The following is a 21,826-nucleotide window of genomic DNA, read 5'->3' on the forward strand; positions in this document are numbered from 1 at the left end:
TGCAAAGGCTGACTATACAGTTAAAAATAAGACTGGGGTAATTAATGACTTATTACTTTTATTTACAACTTAAATTTTTCAATTAGTGTTTGCAGTCACAATATTTTCATGTTTGTGATAAAAGTGTCTCAAAATAAGAGACGTACTATGAATTGAAGAACACATTTAGCAGAGAAAAAAATTAATTTTGTTGCTTTCATTATCATACCTAGAGCAGAAAAATCAACAACCTGTAGCCCAAAAAATAATTTAAAAAGGTTCTCTGCTTTCTTCTGAAAGATTCAAAATTTATATCACAAGAGATTGTTGCCACGTTAGTCAGCACTGAAGTTTATACGACATATTACACATATGTAGAATATTTCATGGGATATTGGAAAAACTCTTTGCTGCTCATCTGTAGGCACTTCAGCCATTACGCTGTTGGAGTACTACAGAAATACTCCTGGATCCATTTAAAGATAGTCTCCCATAGATTTTCACCAAAATTCATCAACTGTACAAGTTCTCCATAAAGTGTAAGAGCATAAGGAAAACCCCCACACTTTCAAGGCTTTTCTTAGGCAGTGAGCACCTATCCTCCATAGGAGATTGTATTCAGGGTAGGATATTATGCTCTTTAGTGATAGTGTAAAGAACATGTACCGAGGACATGAGCAGAACATTAATGATCAGCAATTTTATACTGATCAGCTGAAATAGTTGCTATAGCCACACTGTTGTATCAAGTTTAGACTCTGATACCTCAATTTTTCTTCAACTTTGGAATTTTAAATTACTATATTTATTTATGTTTCCAAATGTATTTGAAAAAATTACCTGGGCAAACAGGGAGACTGGTTACTTGGATATCAGGAGGACGAGGTGGTTCCTGCAGACCTAGTACCCTAGCAAATGTTTTACCACCAGTAGCACCTCTTCTATGTTGTACATCAACTAACTGTACCATATAAGCTTTGTCCATAACTGCATCCCCCACAGCATCTTTGTCTTCCACAACTGCTCTATCTAGCGTTTCTAATAATTTGCTGGGGAAAAAAAAACATAATATACTGACACAGTAATAAAAATAATATAAATTTATAATACTTACAATAAAACAGTTATGTTACAAAAGCTTAACTACTAAGAATGATGTAAGTAAATGTCACCTTATATATAAATGCAAAAGTTTGTCTGATTGTTTGATTACAAGAGCACCATATAAGAACCAACTAACCAATGCTTTCAAATTTTCAGGATATATTTGTGTTATCCCAGGAAAAGTTAAGGCCATGGATTGAGGCCCTATCCCCCCTTGGAGGTGAAGTTGTGAGTAAAAGACATTCATTAAAAAAAAAAACTTTCAAAAAACTCACACTAGATAGAAACGGATTAAAGTGTTTCAATATGTCTAAAAGACCTACCATTACATTTAATAATGGCTGCTAAATCCAAATAATTGGATGGTGGCACTAAGTAAGTAAGAAAGTACGGAAGAGAAAATAAACAAGCTTAATATTAAGTCAATTTTTTTTTATATGAACCATAAAAACAGCACAGTATATTAACAACAACAACAGCTACATGGTGGGCATAAAGTTCCTTTACGCTAGTTATGACAATGTCTTAGAGGTGCTTGTTATTAATGTATCTGCATTTTCGGATCTCTTCTTTTACAAAACCCCAGATTGTATTGTCAAGTGTGGTGGGATCAGGGCTTCTTGCTGACCAAGGCAATGGAGCCGTTAACTATTCTGACCCACGTCCAATTCAGTGATTTGGAAAAATCTCATTGAGGTGTGTGCACACATTCAAAGCAAAATTTGCTGGAGCACAGTCTTGCTGAAATGTAATGATGTCAGCGATCCCTTTTGCCATTAATTCTTGAAACAACCACTCATCCATCGATCACTCTCAGATAAATGTGTTGATTAACTGTGCCATCAAAAAAGTAAGGAACAAGGATATGTTCAGCTGTCATCCAAGCCGAAATCAAACATGAGGCGAATGGTGACTGATTTCCTCAAAAAAAAAAAGTAAGTATTATCTTTTGCCCAGAAAAAAAACATTTTGGTTACGAGAGATTCGATAAATCACACACTCGTTTGAGAATATGATGTTCTTTTTGTTGTTTACTCTTCGAAAGCGTTCAAGCATAAATGACGTGCGTAAACATGTCGATCAAGATCACTGTCACTCATGATGTTCTTTTTATTGTTTGCTCTTGGAAAGCATTCAAGTATAACTGAAATGTGTAAACATGTTGATCAAGATCACTGTCACTCAACTGATTAACTGTGGTTGAATGAAAACATTTAACTTTCAAGTCCTTTCTCATATGGTCTCACATGTCGATCTTTAACTGTCTAACTCTGCAGAACATTTGCCTATTGATTTCATCTTTTTTTCTGAGCAAAAACAGTTTCGTGTTATTATCATCCGGAAAACAAAAATTAGAAATATAAAAATAAAATATAAAATCTAATAAGAAAACAACAAAATTAAAACAAAATAGAAACTTCAGTCCTCCTCTATGAATCATGAGACCTTGCCGTTGGTGAGGGGGCTTGAGTGCTCAGGGATACAGAGTAGCTGGACCGAAGGTGCAACCATATCGGAGAGGTATCTGTTGAGAGCCAGACTAAGGAATGATTCCTGAAAGAGGGCAGCAGCTCTTTCAGTAGTTGTTAGGGGCGTAAATCACAATGACTTAAACGGCCATATCAACATCACTCAGTCCTCTGAGTACTGCGCAGCTGAAAGCAATGGAAAACTACAGCTGTTTTTTTTTCCAAGAAAATGTGGCTCTGCATTTTCAAAACCAATAATGGAGGCGCCTTCCTTGGTAAAATATTCCGGAGGTAAAATAGTCCCCCGTTCGGATCTCCGGGTGGGGACTACTAAGGAAGGGGTCACCAGAAAAGTAAAAAATAACATTCTACGAGTCGGAGCGTGGAATGTTAGAAGCTTAAAAAAGGTTGGTAGGCTAGAGAATTTAAAAAGGGAAATGGATAGGGTAAACCTGGATATAGTAGGAATTAGTGAGGTTCGGTGGGAAGAGGAAGGCGACTTTTGGTCGGGTAACTTTAGAGTCAGCGTCAAATAACGGGCAGGCAGGAGTAGGTTTCGTGATGAACAAGAAAATAGGGAAGAGAGTGGAGTATTTCAAGACACATAGCGATAGAGTCATTGTAATAAGGATAAATTCAAAACCTAAACCGACAACGATTGTTAACGTCTATATGCCTACAAGCGCCCATGATGATGATGAGGTAGAATGTGTATACGAAGAGATTGATGAAGCAATTAAACACGTAAAAGGAGATGAAAATTTAATAATAGTTGGAGATTGGAATGCAAGCATTGGAAAAGGCAAGGAAGGAAATATAGTGGGTGAATACGGGCTGGGCAAAAGGAATGAAAGAGGGGACCGACTTATAGAGTTTTGCACGAACTATAATTTAGTAATTGCCAACACCCAATTTAAAAATCATAATAGAAGAATATACACTTGGAAAAAGCCAGGCGATACTGCAAGGTATCAGATAGATTATATCATGGTTAAGCAAAGATTTAGAAATCAACTCGTGGACTGCAAAACTTACCCTGGAGCAGACATTAATAGCGACCATAATTTGGTGATAATGAAATGTAGATTGGGGTTTAAAAACCTGAAGAAAAGGTGTCAGATGAATCGGTGGAATTTAGAGAAGCTTGAGGAAGAGGAGGTAAAGAAGATTTTTGAGGAGGACATCGCAAGAGGTCTGAGTAAAAAAGATAAGATAGAAAATGTAGAAGAAGAATGGGAGAATGTTAAAAAGGAAATTCTTAAATCAGCAGAAGCAAACTTAGGCGGAATAAAGAGAACTGGTAGAAAACCTTGGGTTTCAGACGATATATTGCAGCTGATGGATGAACGTAGAAAATATAAGAATGCTAGTGATGAAGAAAGTAAAAGGAACTATCGGCAATTAAGAAATGCTATAAACAGGAAGTGCAAACTGGCGAAAGAAGAGTGGATTAAAGAAAAGTGTTCAGAAGTGGAAAGAGAAATGAACATTGGTAAAATAGACGGAGCATACAGGAAAGTTAAGGAAAATTTTGGGGTACATAAATTAAAATGTAATAATGTGCTAAACAAAGATGGTACACCTATATATAATACGAAAGGTAAAGTCGATAGATGGGTGGAATATATTGAAGAGTTATACGGAGGAAATGAATTAGAAAATGGTTTTATAGAGGAAGTTGAGGAGGATGAAATGGGAGAAACAATACTGAGATCTGAATTTAAGAGAGCATTAAAAGATTTAAATGGCAGAAAGGCTCCTGGAATAGACGGAATACCTGTAGAATTACTGCGCAGTGCAGGGGAGGAGGCGATTGATAGATTATACAAACTGGTGTGTAATATTTATGAAAAAGGGGAATTTCCATCAGACTTCAAAAAAAGTGTTATAGTAATGATACCAAAGAAAGCAGGGGCAGATAAATGTGAAGAATACAGAACAATTAGTTTAACTAGTCATGCATCAAAAATCTTAACTAGAATTCTATACAGAAGAATTGAGAGGAGAGTGGAGGAAGTGTTAGGAGAAGACCAATTTGGTTTCAGGAAAAGTATAGGGACAAGGGAAGCAATTTTAGGCCTCAGATTAATAGTAGAAGGAAGATTAAAGAAAAACAAACCAACATACTTGGCGTTTATAGACCTAGAAAAGGCATTCGATAACGTAGACTGGAATAAAATGTTCAGCATTTTAAAAAAATTAGGGTTCAAATACAGAGATAGAAGAACAATTGCTAACATGTACAGGAACCAAACAGCAACAGTAGCAATTGAAGAACATAAGAAAGAAGCCATAATAAGAAAGGGAGTCCGACAAGGATGTTCTCTATCTCCGTTACTTTTTAATCTTTACATGGAACTAGCAGTTAATGATGTTACAGAACAATTTAGATTCGGAGTAACAGTACAAGGTGAAAAGATAAAGATGCTACGATTTGCTGATGATATAGTAATTCTAGCCGAGAATAAAAAGGATTTAGAAGAAACAATGAACGGCATAGATGAAGTCCTACGCAAGAACTATCGCATGAAAATAAACAAGAACAAAACAAAAGTAATGAAATGTAGTAGAAATAACAAAGATGGACCACTGAATGTGAAAATAGGAGGAGAAAAGATTATGGAGGTAGAAGAATTTTGTTATTTGGGAAGTAGAATTACTAAAGATGGACGAAGCAGGAGCGATATAAAATGCCGAATAGCACAAGCTAAACAAGCCTTCAGTAAGAAATATAAGTTGTTTACATCAAAAATTAATTTAAATGTCAGGAAAAGATTTTTGAAAGTGTATGTTTGGAGTGTCGCTTTATATGGAAGTGAAACTTGGACAATCGGAGTATCTGAGAAGAAAAGGTTAGAAGCTTTTGAAATGTGGTGCTATAGGAGAATGTTAAAAATCATATGGGTGGATAAACTGACAAATGAGGAGGTATTGCGGCAAATAGATGAAGAAAGAAGCATTTGGAAAAATATAGTTAAAAGAAGAGACAGACTTATAGGCCACATACTAAGGCATCCTGGAATAGTCGCTTTAATTTTGGAAGGACAGGTAGAAGGGAAAAATTGTGTAGGCAGGCCACTTTTGGAGTATGTAAAACAAATTGTTAGGGATGTAGGGTGTAGAGGGTATACTGAAATGAAACGACTAGCACTAGATAGGGAATCTTGGAGAGCTGCATCAAACCAGTCAAATGACTGAAGACAAAAAAAAAAAAAAAAAAAAAAAGAAACTTCAGTAGAAATTAAAAAAAAAATTAAACTCAAAATAGTAAAAACAAAGACAAAATAAAAAACTGGAACTAAAATTTTAAAAACAAAAATATACAACTACCATACAATAAATAAAATTTTAAGTGCATTATTAAAATACATGCATTTTAAGTGCATTATTAAAATTATGTAATATACTAATACTTTGGAGAAATAAAAATAACCAGTCCAAAACTTCTTTATTACTGGCCCAGAATTTGACGAAATTTACTAGGCAATGTAAATTTATGATGCAAGTCTGCATAATATATGCAATCCACAAGGCTGTGGTGCAGAGTCAAGCAGCACTTGCATTGTACGGATATCGGTGCATTTTCTGCTGACATCAGGTGCCCGTGAGCAGCTCTTGTATGTCCTATCTGCAATTGGCTGAGGACCACTTCCTCTCGGTGAATTTTCCTGTGGGAGGAATCCCATGGTAACACAGTATCTTTGATATAGTGAATTTCATTGTCGACTGTGGCAATCCAGTCGTCTTGTCACCTTGCGCGAAGTGTGTGTTTGACATGGTTAATAAAGCTGGATATATTAACATGGGTAGTGAAGGATGATTGACATGTGCTTTTAGCAGTGGAATCTGCACGTTCATTAACCGGAATACCCATGTGACTAGGGATCCGGCAGAAACTCACTTGTGTTGCGATGGTTCAACTCGGCGATTACATTGTAGATGTTGGTGACGATAAGATGTCTAATAAAAATTTTCTAAGGCTTGGAGAGAACTACACGAGCCGCTACAAATAAGGATATGACAGTGCTTAGGGTTAACGATATTCAAAGCCTTATGTGTAATGTATAGTTCAGCAGTAAAGACTCATAAGACCAGGTAGACCAAACATGTAGATTTGGTCATTAACAATAAATGCACATCCAACGTTATCATACTATTTTGATCCATCTGAGTATAGTACTGAATCTAGGTTTGTCTTGGAGAGAATATGGTGAAACATTTGTTGAAAGAAAATAGGTGGTCTTGATTCTTTGTGAGGTCAAACATAAAACTAATAAGGTTGAATCTCAACAAAGGATATGAACACGGATAAATCGGAAAAATGGAAGGTGCTTCAACATTTATAAGGTGTAGTAAACGCTGGGTATGAATATCTACCTACAGGTGCAGTATAAAGTGGATGGTCCTCGTATCTTCAAAAATAAGGATTTCCAAGGACTGTGTCAAATGCCGGGTGATTTGGCTGTTCTTTAAGACAGGTAAAATAAGATGCTAAAACCTGGTCCTGTCTATTCCAAAGTGATGGCTCATCGTAGTTAACAAGGATGTTTATGACAGGGCTTGATTTAAAGGCACCTGCAGCAAGCTGAAGGAAAGCATCCACAGCATTTTAAGCACATTATTGCATGCTGAAGGTAGGTGACACAACCATAATCTAAACGGTAACAAACTAAGGAATAGTAAAGAATGATAAGTAATAGTAAGGAAAACATGACTGATCGACACTCCAATTGATATTGCTAAGGACCTGTACCATATCTGAAAGTTTGATGAATTCATAGGTGATAGTTGAATCGATGCCTCCACCGCAGCACATGTCTTCGCTTGAATGCTTTGCTTGAATGCTTCGCTTCCCATTGCATAGTGTACCAAGAACACTTCACTTTTCAAAAGCCTTCTTCTCCCATGTCAGTAACATTTGTCATGATGTTGACAATTTTTCAAAATGCACAAAGAAGTTATTCATAATGTTCTTAATGTTTTACCAGTATGTGAACGTTCGTGGACCCACATACAAGCTAACAAATGCTCTTCAACATGAACGCACCTGTATCCACCAGTTTTCCACACTCAACTAAGGCTGGGTTATCCCACCACATATGAACACACCAGACAGTCCCCATCACGGCTTATCCTCCCCATCTTTTTCACCAAAAGCGAGTGAGAACAGGCAGCAGTAGAGCCTGATTAAGCTGGATTTATTACAGTGTAAAGAGACTTCCTACCCAACTCAGGTGTTTTAAATGATGTAAGTCAGATTAATTCAGAAGGTAACTTTAGATAATCCATGAATATTAATTTAAGATAAATAGAAAAAAAAATTCTACTTTCACATGCCTAAATGTGCAGAGACTGTTATATATTTTCAGAGCACATAAAATCTAAAAATAAGCAAAATAATGTAATACTGATTAAATTAGTCAAATTTCTGTTTTCCATAATTCAGGTTATAATTTTTTAAAAATGAAAATTTTATTTTAGTAAATCGTAAAACATATTCCTTATTTAATTGTAGACAACAATTCAATGTAGCTAAATTTTGTAACTATTCTTGATATTTAAATTATATTATAAACAAATCTGATGGCAAGTAAAATCAGTTAAGTACAATAAAATTACCTGAGACCGATTAGTTCAGATGTAAACATGAAAAATCTATTTATTTTCATGATAGTTAATTAACTTGGATAGATAAATTATATACGCTATTCAAGTTTAATGAAACAATATGTACAACAAGATATTTTTCTGTAAAATATAGGAAAATATTAAAAAGCTAGCACACCTCATAGAAGCGACAGGAATTCCAAATGACTGTATGAATAATATCAACTGTGGAGGTTCCAAATCTGTTAAAGCAGCTTCAACTAGTCTAGGGACCTGTGATCTAATCATACGAAGTTTTAACCAATCAGGAATCAATAATGCTTCTTCAGATGTATCAACTAGAAAGGCCTAAAAAAGATCATAAAATCTATTAAGTAGCAATATCACACTTATAATTATAAACAAATTAATTATAAACAACTCACTTTTAAATGACATGGATGAAAATGTTTGGAAATAATTAATAGCTAGTGGTGTTAATCATCTTGCCATAGTATTATCAGTGATACTGTTGTTAATGCTGCTCATCTTCATCAAAAGTTAAAAATTCCCTTAAATATGCAGTTTCTATGTTTGTATTTAACATGATTATTTAATCTACATGTATTTAACATGTTTTTACTCTTTGTCAAATTTAATGTGTTTGTAAACTTCATATTGTTCACCTATGGTGAGTTCTTACGTATTATGTGTAGTTAATGTCTGTAAGTTGTCTATCTCTATGAAGTAATTTACAAAAGTTGATTCTACTATCGTACAGTGGTACTATATGTTCTCTATACCTATATCTGAATATGTATTTATTTGTTGGTTGTAGTGTTGAGTGCAAACACAAATTAATTTTTAATCTCACAGTTGATTTCTATAAAACTCCTTGGATGTTAGGTTTGTCACAAGTGTTTAGTCTGTTTGCTTTATAATCTTTATAAACAGACAAATCTTGTCTGTTTGCTTTATAATCACAAGATTATAAAGCAAACAGACTATAAAATAAACTATAAAATAGACCACTTGTGACCTATTTTATATGTAGTTGTGAAAGTGACAAAATAATCCACACATTTAGGTGTACTTTTGAAAAATTTATATCTGAAACGAAAAGAATACTTTGGAATTTCTTATGAAATATGATGGTTTGTTCAGTAATTTGTTTGAGATTGTAGAACAATTACTGACAGTGAAACCTAAGCATATAGTACACACAATTAATACACAATAGTACATACTATTAATTGTATGAAGTTTTTCCAAATAATTGCAATAAATTTGGCCTTTATAGTCTCAAACACTGTTAGCATCACTTTACTGGCTGACAGGAAAGGTTTTGAATTTTTTCCTGGTGGACAAACTTGGATGTTTATATTCCGTACTCTAATGTTAAGAATCTGATCAAAATTATGAATCCAGATTTCATTACACATTATTACACGATCTAAAAATGCATTATGTGACAATTTTTAAAATCAAACTAAAATAAATAAATCAGTAAATAAATAATCATTTGTGTAGCATTAACAAACCTTTGGTGCAGTCTCTCTGTCAGTAGGAAACCAGGCATCCAGAAGATAATTATATTCATTATGACGTGTTACAGCTAGTGGCCCATATGTTAATAAAATTACCATCGCATGCACAACTAATATATGAAGAGTGCAATCCTCTCCTGAAGGCCAAGATACCAAGATTTGATCCTGACTTTCAGACCAAGTGTAAGCTTCCCGTCTTGGCTCTCTGGCCTAAAATTAATATAGAATAAATATTTAAAATATAAATGAACACAAATATTTTTCTAATAACATCTAAAAGCATTATTAAATTCCAAATGAAAAAGAACTAGAGTAAAAATGCTAAAAATAACAGCTCACTACCTATTAAAAAAACATTATTAGTAAAATCTTTTTTTTTTATATAATACTACTTTCTTGCCTTTAAAATACTGTTAAACACATTACTCTTAAGCGTTTTTCTTTAACTGACAAACATTTTCTAATTTAATTAAACACAAAATACAATTTTAAAAAATAGCATCTTTATTTGACTATTCATCTTCTGATTGGTGAAAAACTGAGAATGTCAAATGTGTGTTACTAAATATTTAAACACATACTCTTCCACTACAATATATGATACTAGCGAGTATTTGATACCACTACACCCATTAGCTCCAATTGCCAATATATGTAGCAAACCGTTAAAAAAACAACTATAATTACTCTACTTCATTGATCAATAGGCTCCTGTTTATTGTAAATAATCTCAGCTGCCAGTAATTTATTTTTATTCTGAATCCTTATATTTTCTGATTTGCAAACCCTTGATAAATAATCAAATTAGTAAGGAATCTATTTTTTTACCAAAAATCACCTGCACTCTTCAATTGAACCCAAATTTTTGGAATGTATAGAAATTAGTAGATATAGTTGGTGTTTTATAAGTAATAATGTCAAGACAAATAGATGTAATGTATGAATGTGTTTGAGTGAGGACATGTATGCATATATGTGCATAAATGTAGCTGTATAATTACATCTTTAAACAATAACCAAATTAGTTCCTAGAAGCAAAAACCAAACCTTTAATATGGAACAACCATAGCAGTTTAGCTGATTATTGATTGATTCCTAGCAAGAGTCTAGTTGGTTCCTTCATCTATCACTTCAATCAACTAATAATCTTTGTTAATATGCATGTAAAATCATGTCCAAAGGCAACCATAGTAAAAAAAGTGTGAACTTTTTTTGTCTTTGGCTACATATGTCTAATAGCCAGTTATAAATGTTGAGTAGTTTTAGTAGAAGCCTGTTTCATCAACACTGAATATCAAACACAGTAGGTCTGAAAAGTTCCTAAACTAAATTTCTGTAGTCAATACAAGTAGCGCCATCTCTCAGACAATCAAGGAACTATGTAGTATGTCTGACGAGTGTGTGTCCAAAACTTCATCACATTTTGTCACTCCATTGTTATATTTAGCTACATATGTTGTGTTCATGTGACCTTGTGCGAGCTCGTGACGTGGAATAGAGAAGCGCAATAAAATTTTGTTTGATTTCAAAAATCTTCCATTGAAACTTACTCTATAGTACAACAAGCATTCGGTGATGAAGCCGCATCTCGTACAACATACACCTGGTGGAAGTGGTTTAAAGACGGTAGAGAGTCATTGGATGACAACAAACAAAGTACGAACGAGGCTGTCAACAGCTGTTCATTATGAAAACAATGTGAAAGTGTGCACACTCCTGCTCAAACAACCTCATCTTACTCTTCAAGCCATAGCAGAAGAGCTAAACATCGGTAAAGACATGTTACGTACAATTCTAACAGAAATATGAACTGCTGAAAGGTGTGCTCTCATTTTGTTCCATACTTGTTGACCAAAGAACAAAAAGAGGTGCATCTTCTTGTGCTCAAGACTTCATTTAGACTGCAGATAGCAACCCAAATTTTTGCAAACAACTGTACCTGGGGATGAAAGCTGGTGCTTCTTGTATGAACTGCAAAGAAAGCATTAATCTGTTGCTTGGTTGAGTCCTGGAGCACAAAGACCGGCAAAAGTCCGGCAGCAAAAATCAGGAGTGAAAACGATGTTAATTGTATTCTTCAACTCATCATGAATAAAAGGCCTGATTCATCATGAATTTGTCTCAACTGATCAAACCGTGAATTCTAAATTCTATCTGGAAGTAATGAAATGCCTAATGAGCCACATTCATTGTTGAATCTGGCCCAAGTACCGGGATCCAGGCAATTGAACTCTCTTGCACATCAATGCACCGGCACACATGGCAACAGTTTTAACACATTATTACGCCACAAATCAAATCACCATCTTATCCAACCTGCCCTATTCACCCGACTTGGCTCCAGCACTGTTTTCTGTTCATGAAACTCAAGTTAATGACAAAAGGCCGCTTTTTTTACGACATTCTGGCCATCCAAAGGGCTTGAACTGAACAGTTGAAGGTGATCCCACAAAAAGATTTCTCCAGAGCATTTGATGGGCTCTACTGGCAGTGCAATGAGTATATAACTAGAGAAGGGGTTTATGTAGAGAGTAAATTTGATTATCTTTAAATCTGTATTTTTATTTAATTTAGTTCACAAACTTTTCAGACATACTGTGTATAAGGCCAAGTATTCACTTTTCGACATCACTTTGCTAACATTATACAATAGACTTTAAAAACAATACTGGCACTTAATCTAGTATTGAAATATATAATCCCACATCTTTTCTAAATAAATTGATTTAAACCCTCTTCACTAACACAGAATGGTTCCTCAGTTTTACTTTTGCTGTTTTTTAACTCCTGAAATAATGAAACTGTCTTTCCAAAAACAGTGGACTGGTTAAGAAACATGTGAGCAATGTTTAATATTTTATCAATTGCATTAAAATTTGGCTTTACTTTTAATAATGCAAATTTGTTAGTAATTTTCTTTGACAGCATTGGTTTGGCACTTCTATTTTATTAATGTGTTTCTATAATACTACTTACAGTTAAATCAAATCATTTACATTTTGCAAATATTTCATTTAATTTCACATCAGATTTTTTTTTTGTTAAAAAATTATTTATTTTTTCTACCACTTTATTATTAAAAATTATATGCATTAATTTTTCTAAATATACTATAAATCAGTTTAATGAGAAATATAACAAATAATGTAGACAGACTATAGAACACAACACAAAAACTTGGTAACAAAAATGCTTGATTAGAATATTAAGATAGAAAATGTTATTACAAAAGTTAGGTAAACAGACTTTCCAAAAATCTTCAATTCCCACTGTACAAATACTATACTATATAAATTATGCTCATGTGAAAATATTATATTATGACAAAATATTGTGAAAATAAAATGGTTAAAATATTTTTGAAAGATTAATTTATTTAGAAGGAAGGAGCAAGGAGTTTCAGATCAATAACATTTTCTTCTTGTAGTAATCAACCTTTAGGATTTGTATGCAGAAGTCTTCCTCCTCGAGGCAGTTCTATTGTGTGCTAATCTCTTTGTTCCCATGTGTGTGTTACATCTAACATCCTGTATGGCCTGTTCAATATACCCTAGACTTGTCTTTCTCTTGCATTGTTTCCTTCAACTCTACCCTTTATTATGGTGTGCAACAAACTGTTATGCTGTCTTACATGTCCTAACCACATGTCTTGCCGCTTCTTTAATAAGCTCCATAGACATGGAACTTCATCAACCCTTTGTAACACCTCTTCATTAATCATTTTCTCCTTCCATGTAATCTTCAACATCAGTTGGTAGCACCAATACTCAAACACATCTATTCTCCTTTCCCCTTTTGCCCCTTTTGCTTGCTTCACTGCCATATAGGAAAACACTCTATATGAATGTCTTTATCAATTGCTTTCTCAATTTTTTCATTTCACTGTTTGAGGCAAAAATCTTAATTTTCTTATTGAATGCTAATTTTGCCTGTTTCATTCTAATAATGTTCTTCAAGCTTCACCTGTCTAACATAATTCTGCTTCCAAGATAGGCCTTCACACACTCTAATTTATGTCAATCAGCTTTCATATTGTGCCTGCTCACTACCATGACCTCTGTATTTATCTTTGTTTTCTCTGTCTTTATTTACATGTCATATTTGGATAATACAGTGCGCATGCTTCCCACCTCCTTCAGTTTCACATTAGATGAGAACAGCTACATCATCAGCAAAATATAATACATCTACTTTCTCTCCACGTATCCTTACTCCACTACTATCTCCTAACTCTCTCTAAATTCATCCATCCCTAATTGTGAATATGCATTGAACAACATATCAAACAATGCCTTGCCTCAACATCTCTCTTTACCTTTGCTTCCTGTTGGTGGTCTCCACATCTCACAATTACTACCTCATCCTTGTATACTTTCCCGTACCCCCTACGGAGCTAATAATTAACTCCTATCATTCAAATTATATTAAATAAAATGTCCCATTCTACTTTATCAAACGCTTTTTCAAAATCAATAAATGCAATGAATATGTTCTTATTCTTCCTTATTTGCTTCTATCTGTCTGCTATTATCTGTCTTAAAGCAAGGATAACTTTTCGCATATCTCTTCCCTCTCAGAAGCCAAACTTATCTTCTGAAAGTATACTCAGAAGATAATAGATCCCTACTGGCCCAACTTTCCCTACTGGCCTTTGTAAGATTATTGTTGTGAGAAAATCTGATGCATCGGAAATCAGGCTTATTGTACAGTACTGTCAGCATTTCTTTTCTAAAAGTATTTCTGGTATTGGGATGATGTACACTTTTTGAATCAACAGGCAATACACCAATTTCATAAATTTTACAGATTAATTCATACATTGCATTCTTTTTTTCCAGCTGATTTTATTAGTTCTGCTGGTAATTCATCAACTTTGGATGCTTTACTGTCTTTTAGAGTTCAAACTATTAGGTCAAACTGACTTCTCATTATACTATCGCCCTATTCCTCTAAGTTCATATTCTCTTCTTCCTCCACCACATCTTTCATGTCTGGTTCATCATATAATTTCTCAAAGTATTATTTCCATCTTTTAGCCATCTTTTCCTGTTTGTAAGCTATAGAGTTGTCTTCTTTTAAAATTCCACTGCATGCAATTTTCCTATCAACAAATAAGTGTTCTACTATTCTATAAAGTGTTTCCAGGTTGTTAGCTTTAATTAGTCCATCAACCTCTTTGCATCAATCCTGTAGAAATTTCTCTCTGGCTTCCTTTGCTTTCCTATTAACAGGAAAGCAATTTTTACTTAGGAAAGCATTTTTTGTTTTCCTATATTCCCTTCTAGCTTCCTTTGTTTCTGCCCATCTTAGTTCCCATCTATAGTCAATCATTTGGATCAGTTCTTCTGTCATCCATTCTCTTCAAATCATGCATTTCGGTTTCCCAAACACTTCCTCTGCTGCTTCTGATAAACCCTTTTTGATTGCATCCATTTCTTTTCTATAATGCCTTCATGATAATTTACTTTCCTTTCATTTGTCTTCTTTTCAAATTCTCTCTTTATAGATGAATTCCACAGAGCCCTAAGATTCCAGTTGCCCTTTTTCTTGCATATCATTAGTCTCTTAAATTTTAGACAAAATTCAATTAAAACCATGTTGTGATCATGGTTTATATTTAGACCTGGATATGCTCTACAGTCTTTGACCTGATTCTTAAATCTACTTCTGCCTAAAATATAATCTATTTGGTATCACCTTAGGTCTCCAGGAATTTTCAAAGTGTAATGTCTACGTGGATGATACAGAAATAAAGTTAGCTAATACCAGTTTGTATCTTGAAGAGAAATCCACCAAAAGCTTTTCAGGCTCATTGCTCTTCCCATGCCCAAATGGTCCAACTATCCCTCTGTCCATGCCCTCTTCCACAACAGCATTAAAGTTTACTGTAATGATGAGATTCAAATAGCTCTTTACAAGCTTAATGCTCTCATCCAACTCATCATAAACAATTTCTGTTTCTTCATAATATGTACTCATAATATGTAGGATAAGTTGGCATATAGGTATTGTACATTTTTTAACTTTCTGGCCGTCCTCTCTTCAAAATCACCCCTGCTCCTCCCTGCCTTTACTGTCCTCTATTGTTACCATGTGGATCACTTTGTACTCCCCACTTCAGAAATATCTTTTAGTAGAAAATCTCATTTCTGTAATTCCAAGAAGATCCAGTTTCAACTTACTCATTTCTAGTTTTAGGTTTTCAAGCTTCCCACATTACAGTAGTATGGACATTCCATGTAACAAGTCTACTGTTTATTGTCTGTTTTTCAGGTTTCTACTTTGTTAGAACTTATCTTTAGCAGTTCTCTCCTGAAGATTCAATTGGAGCCATTACTTTGAAACCTTTACTAAAGCATGCTCTGCCATAATATCAACTGCTGATGCTTGGGATGTCCTTGCAAACCTTTAATGGAGTAGTTTCCCGTTTCCTTCTCCATCCTATACCATTGAACCTTCGTTTCATCGGTTTTTGAGATGGTTTCCCATCTAAAGGGCAAGGGAGTGCTCTCACCTTCCAAATGAGGGCTCATTCGCCCTCATTTGAAGTCGTTGGCACTTGATGGAGGGGATTCCCTTATCCTGGGAGACTTGGTCCCTGCACTTGTTAGTTGTTTAACTAACAAACATTGCCCCCACTTTACCACATAAAAGTGAGTATCAGGTATTTCCCTTCATTAAGGGAAATACCACATTCCAGGACCATAAGTCCTAGACTCTTCAGTACTTTTACAGAGATAAGATTGACTGAAAAATATTATTGTAGTACTACTATATGGGGATGTAAATAGACGGCAATAAATATCTTTTTTCTTAAATCATCTATTTTTTATGAACCAACAAGACCACCAGAAAATAGTTGCTGTAAATCAAAGGCTTACTATATCATATTGATGTCATTAGCATGTTTTCATTATCATCTAATCTCAACAAGTTGCAGTTAAAGAGATTTATCATAAATAATGAAATATAGTATTTTTTGTCTAAATACAAAAAAAAAAAAATGTTAACATCAGTAAGTTCTCTACTCACAGTAGATTTAACAGAGCTTCTCTAATACATTTACAGATCTTTCTTACAATCATAAAAAATTATGTTTAAAGAGCATTATAAATTCTAAACTTTATACCTTATTTAAATAGTTATAAAAAATAGATATAAATGCATCAAGGCCAATATTTGGTTCATTTTGTAATGGTAATATAGCAGCCATAATTGTACTACGTTCAACAATAAGTTGTGCCATATCAACAACGAGGTCAGTCATTTCATTGATATCAGTTGAGGCATGACGTGCAAGAAAACAAAGATAAGCAGTAACCAATGCTGGATCATTTTCAACCTGGCAAGCACTTCTTAGTGCCAGAACAACCTAAAATAACACACAAAAAAAAACAGATTATTATGGACTTCATTATTATTTAAATAGATTTAGTCAATTTTGAAAAAAAAAAAATATTTGACAATATTTTTTTAGACAATATTAGACAAAATTTGTCCAATCTTGTGTATAAAAACAAGTGATGTGAGGAAATTGTTGCATAGGTAATGACATAAAATAATGCAAAAAATAAGAAAATTAAGACAGAAAGCCAACATTCACAAACTGTAAAGAGAAATTGACAATTTCATGTATTAAAGGATAATCAAATAGTATAATTTTAAAAAAATAAATAAAATTCTCTTTTACTCAAGCTAGGAGAGTATCTACCTAATAACAATTCAAAGCTTTAACAATAGTAGCATCAAGCAATTTGTTCTTATTTTGGAGAATGTTTTATATAAGGTATAATTTACATGATTTATTTACTGATACTGTTAAATACACTCTAAAAATCACACTACTGCAAACTGATTAAAAAACAAAATTAACATTTTATGGTAAAAGTTCCATTTTTGTTATCTAACTTTTAACCAGTTTGTATTTTATTTTTATCCGTGTGATAAGTAATATGCATTGTATGTGTAAATAATGAAAAAACTTTACACTTTTTATTACAAATTTGGTAAAAGATCATAGCGTTTGTAATAGCTGTTTAAGCTTTAAGCCAGGCCATGTAAATTGAGCTGATACAAAGACATTACAAATTAAGATCACATATAACATTCTTTATTATATTATATATATATATATATGACTCCTCCGTCTCTACGAATCACAACAGAATCTTAGACTCTCTCAGTCAAGGATTGGTGAAAGTTAGTGTGTCCAAGATGCTAGCTACCTAAATCCTACCTTCATAATGGATATCTGAATAAGATGCGAGTAACTGTGGAGAAACTAACAACTGAAACCTATAAGGGGGTAGTATACTTTTCAGTGTAGTTGTTCAAAGCACCAACTGATTAATGATTCATATAGCCTGTAGAATAATTGTCGTCTTGGTGTAATACCTTGATTAAATATAATTATTCTAATCCATTATTAGTGCTGGTTCATTAATAAATAGCCTTTGTAATTTATTTTGAAATATTTTTATTTGAATATGTAATATGATTGAACTGTACGTTATGTTGAGTCCATGAAGGCTATTGGAAGAAGACTAACTGAATGTAGTGTGGAGCCGGCTTATATAGTGTGTACAGAGCTGAGTTAACTGCCACAGGAGCTGTGTGCATCGGAGCCGAATGAATCATCAGGAACTGTGTACATCGAAGCCATGTGAATCATCAGGAGCTGTGTGAGCGTTCAGAACTGAGTGCAGCTGACAAGAGCTGAGTGCATCCAAAAGGATGCTCTGTGAACTGACGAAAGACCTTTAAATTTTTAAGTCCTTAAATAAATGTTTAATAACATGCAATGAAACTGAGTCTGAACATAGTCTAAACAACAGGAAATTAAACCTTTACATGTGCTAGGCTTGTGCGGCTGAAAATAGTGGCAAAGAAGAGATTTTTTTCCTAATATTTGCCTTAATCGTTCTTCCATCAAGTAAAATTTGATGCCAGAGGGCATCCATCCTGTCATGTGAAGTAAAACATAATCTACCAGTAAAATGGTAGAAGCTACTAACAATTTATGTTTATTACATAATATGTTATTAAACAATCAAGAGTTAAGATGGTTAAAGGATCAAAAGAAGTTATTCCAATGGTGATTTCTGTCACTAAAATCATCATCATGACCTGGTGTTCTGCCTGACAGCAGATCCCTTATGCCACTGCTGCCTCCTTCCATTTCTGTCTCATGCTTTCTCCTGTGTCCCTTTTAGTTTCCAAAATTCTTCTCATCTATTAACTTCATCCTTCTGCTTCGCTTCCTTTCTCCTTCTACTGACCGTTCCAATGGAGTTGTCAAATTCCACTTCCTCTAATTATATGTCCTAAATTTTTTTTTTTATGTACTTCCCACATAAGTGCACTTTTTTCTTTAATCCTGTTCATTGCTTTCTTCATTCCTCACATATTTGACCATCTTACTTTCTCTTTGCCCACATCTCTAAAGCCTCAATCCAGTTTCTCTCCCTCTCCCTCATCATCCTTACTTCACTTCTACACGACACTTTTAACTCTAAGCCCAGACTTTTAGCATATGGTAACTCCCTCTTCTTACTGAAGGCTTCCTTTGCATCCTTCTATTTATTTCCATTCCGCTCTTCCAATCCTTTGTTACCATCAGTATTATGTTTGATTAACTTAATATAAATTTATATTACCTTTTAACTTAAATCTTCAATAATTGCAACATTTATTTTTTATTTTTCAAGCACTGAATAAACAGCTTTTTGTAACCATTTTCTGTTTTTTGTTTCATGTGTGGGGCAGTTCATAATCACTCATATTGTTTTGTTTTAAACTTTTTTTAGCATTCTTTTTATCAGTAACATTAAATACTTTGAGTATTTTCTCATAAAAATTTTAACAAATAAAAATTAGAAATTCCCTATTAACATCCTTTTATTTCCTAGTAGACTATCCTTAAGATGATGTAGGAGTTACAGAGATCTCAGTCTTCAAGAAATCAAGTTTACCTATTTCCCACAACTTTATAACTGTTCAACTGCATGCTCAAATTAATAAAGAAATAATGAGAATATGAATATAGCTTAACATGTCTTTTCTTGAACCTTAATCTAAATCATCCTTGATGGTGTAGGATTGAAGGAAGTTCCCATTCTTAAATATAATACTGGAACATTTATCCTAAACCTTCCAGCAAAATTTAATATGGTTTTCACAATTAGATTACTTCATATGTAAACCAAAAGGTGAAGCTTACTAATTGAAACTAAATTCTGAAATTAATTAATCAGAAATAGCCATAAAAAATCTCATTATGAAATTGAAATCATTAAAAAAAGAGGAAATTCTTTTATACCTGTGGTTTAGCAACTTTAAAGTGTGGTAACAATGGCAGCTGTTTTAATAACCATGATGAATCATCTTTTTGTTCCAAAGCTCTATCAGCATCCATTGATTCTTCGTCATTTACTGAACTTAAAACAAGTTTTAAACCCTGAAAAAGAATGGATAAAATAAATAAGAATAATTATTTTTTTAGTTTATAAAAATGACCTATAACAAAAACTGTTGAGAAATTTATACTGTTTAGAATCATCTGCATTCAATTTTATTAATGTAATCTGATACCTGCAGGTACTGTATTCTACTAAGCTTAACACAGACAAATCGAGTAATTAAAGCAACACCTTTTTTTTTTGAGAAAATTCTTGTGCCCACACATTCAACATTTTCATTAAGCCAGGCTACTGCTATCGTGACTGCTATTAAGCATCGTACTTCTGCTCTATCTTTTCATCTGTAATGCAATTTGAGTATTAGATTTAATGAAGTTTTGTTAAGTTTCATAAATTTCAATACATGAACTAACTATGAAAGAAGTAAAGTAGTAAAGGAGTTGATAAATCATGTTAAATAATTTTTTTTTATGGATAATTTTTGTTTTTCACGATGTATTTTAAGATTGCTTTATAAACTTAACAATGATTTTTAAGTGACACTGATTGCTGTCATCATTATCCAAAAGTCAAAAATATACACTAAACTCTCTCATTAAAAAAAATTAAAATATCATTAAAAAATCCATTCAGAGTTATTTAATTCCTTTGATGAATAGGAACCAGTCTATTAAACGTAGTTTAATATAGTATCAATATTTTCTCACATTTTTTTTTTTTTTTATTATCACTGATAGTAGAATATGGTTCCCTGGACTATTTCAATTGTTGAGAAACCTATTAAGACTAAATTCAAGGCAGTTATCTTGGCAGGAATGGTAATAATTTTTAATTAATATTAAGTAATTTTGCAATCACTTTTTTCAAACTTTCATAATGCATATGTTTCACAGAAAGATGTAATGAATACAATAAACTGTACCAACTAAATGACTGCAGCATTATGAGAGATTCTGATTAATAAATTTAAAAGTTCAGATTCTGATGAAAAAATCTCCAAGATTTAATGAAGTTTTGTTAAGTTTCATAAATTTCAATATACATGGGCTAGTTATGGAAGAAGTAAAGGAGTTGATGAATCATGTTTTATAATTTTTTTATGGATAATTTTATTTTTTAATGGTGCATTTTAAGATTGTTTCACTCATTTTTGCTTAATTTTCCAGTTGATTTTGCTGTTTTTTTTTTTTGTTTTTTTTTATCAGCAGTATTTCTTCATCAATCTCTTTTATTTATTATGTTTTACTTTAACACTAGTAAAATGACGTCCACCCCTACCCTGAAAAATCACTTGCATTTGAATGGTAAAACATTCACAAACAATATGGTCTTAATTTCATTACAATAACATAACTGATCAACTGATCAAATATATGAATAAAGTAATATGAAAAACAAAGAATAAAACCTTTTAATGAGAATTTTGAAAGAAAAAATGAAGGACGTTGGATAAGAACCTATACTGAAAAGGATAAGAACACACTTACTAGCAAAAGAGTTGTTACTTTGTTTTGCTTTAAAACAAAAATAATTAGTTTTTGATAAATAAATATGATTAACGTCATTCATTTTCCGGTGACACTACAAATGAATTAAAAGAACATCATATGAGGGGAGGGTTAAGTAAGTGATTAAAAACTGCAATTTAAATTCAAAATAAAAAAATCATATTCCGAAAACGCATTAACCTTATCATTTCGGAAGAGACAGATAAAACTTCTTT

General features: G+C 33.1%; 1 protein-coding gene across 1 annotated transcript in view; it reads right to left on the reverse strand.

Annotated features, from left to right (window-relative positions):
• The window catches only part of IntS1 (integrator complex subunit 1), a 111,290-nt gene that overhangs the window by 43,963 nt on the left and 45,501 nt on the right, over nt 1-21,826 (reverse strand). Inside the window, exons 15-19 of the mRNA XM_075356183.1 lie at nt 20,004-20,141; nt 16,815-17,057; nt 9,680-9,895; nt 8,338-8,507; nt 820-1,028 (exon numbers count right to left, since the gene is read on the reverse strand). Coding sequence (XP_075212298.1) covers nt 820-1,028; nt 8,338-8,507; nt 9,680-9,895; nt 16,815-17,057; nt 20,004-20,141 — 976 coding nt within the window. The remainder of the gene's footprint in view (nt 1-819; nt 1,029-8,337; nt 8,508-9,679; nt 9,896-16,814; nt 17,058-20,003; nt 20,142-21,826) is intronic.

This window comes from Lycorma delicatula, chromosome 2, assembly GCF_047948215.1.
Source record: "Lycorma delicatula isolate Av1 chromosome 2, ASM4794821v1, whole genome shotgun sequence".
Classification (NCBI taxonomy): domain Eukaryota; kingdom Metazoa; phylum Arthropoda; class Insecta; order Hemiptera; family Fulgoridae; genus Lycorma; species Lycorma delicatula.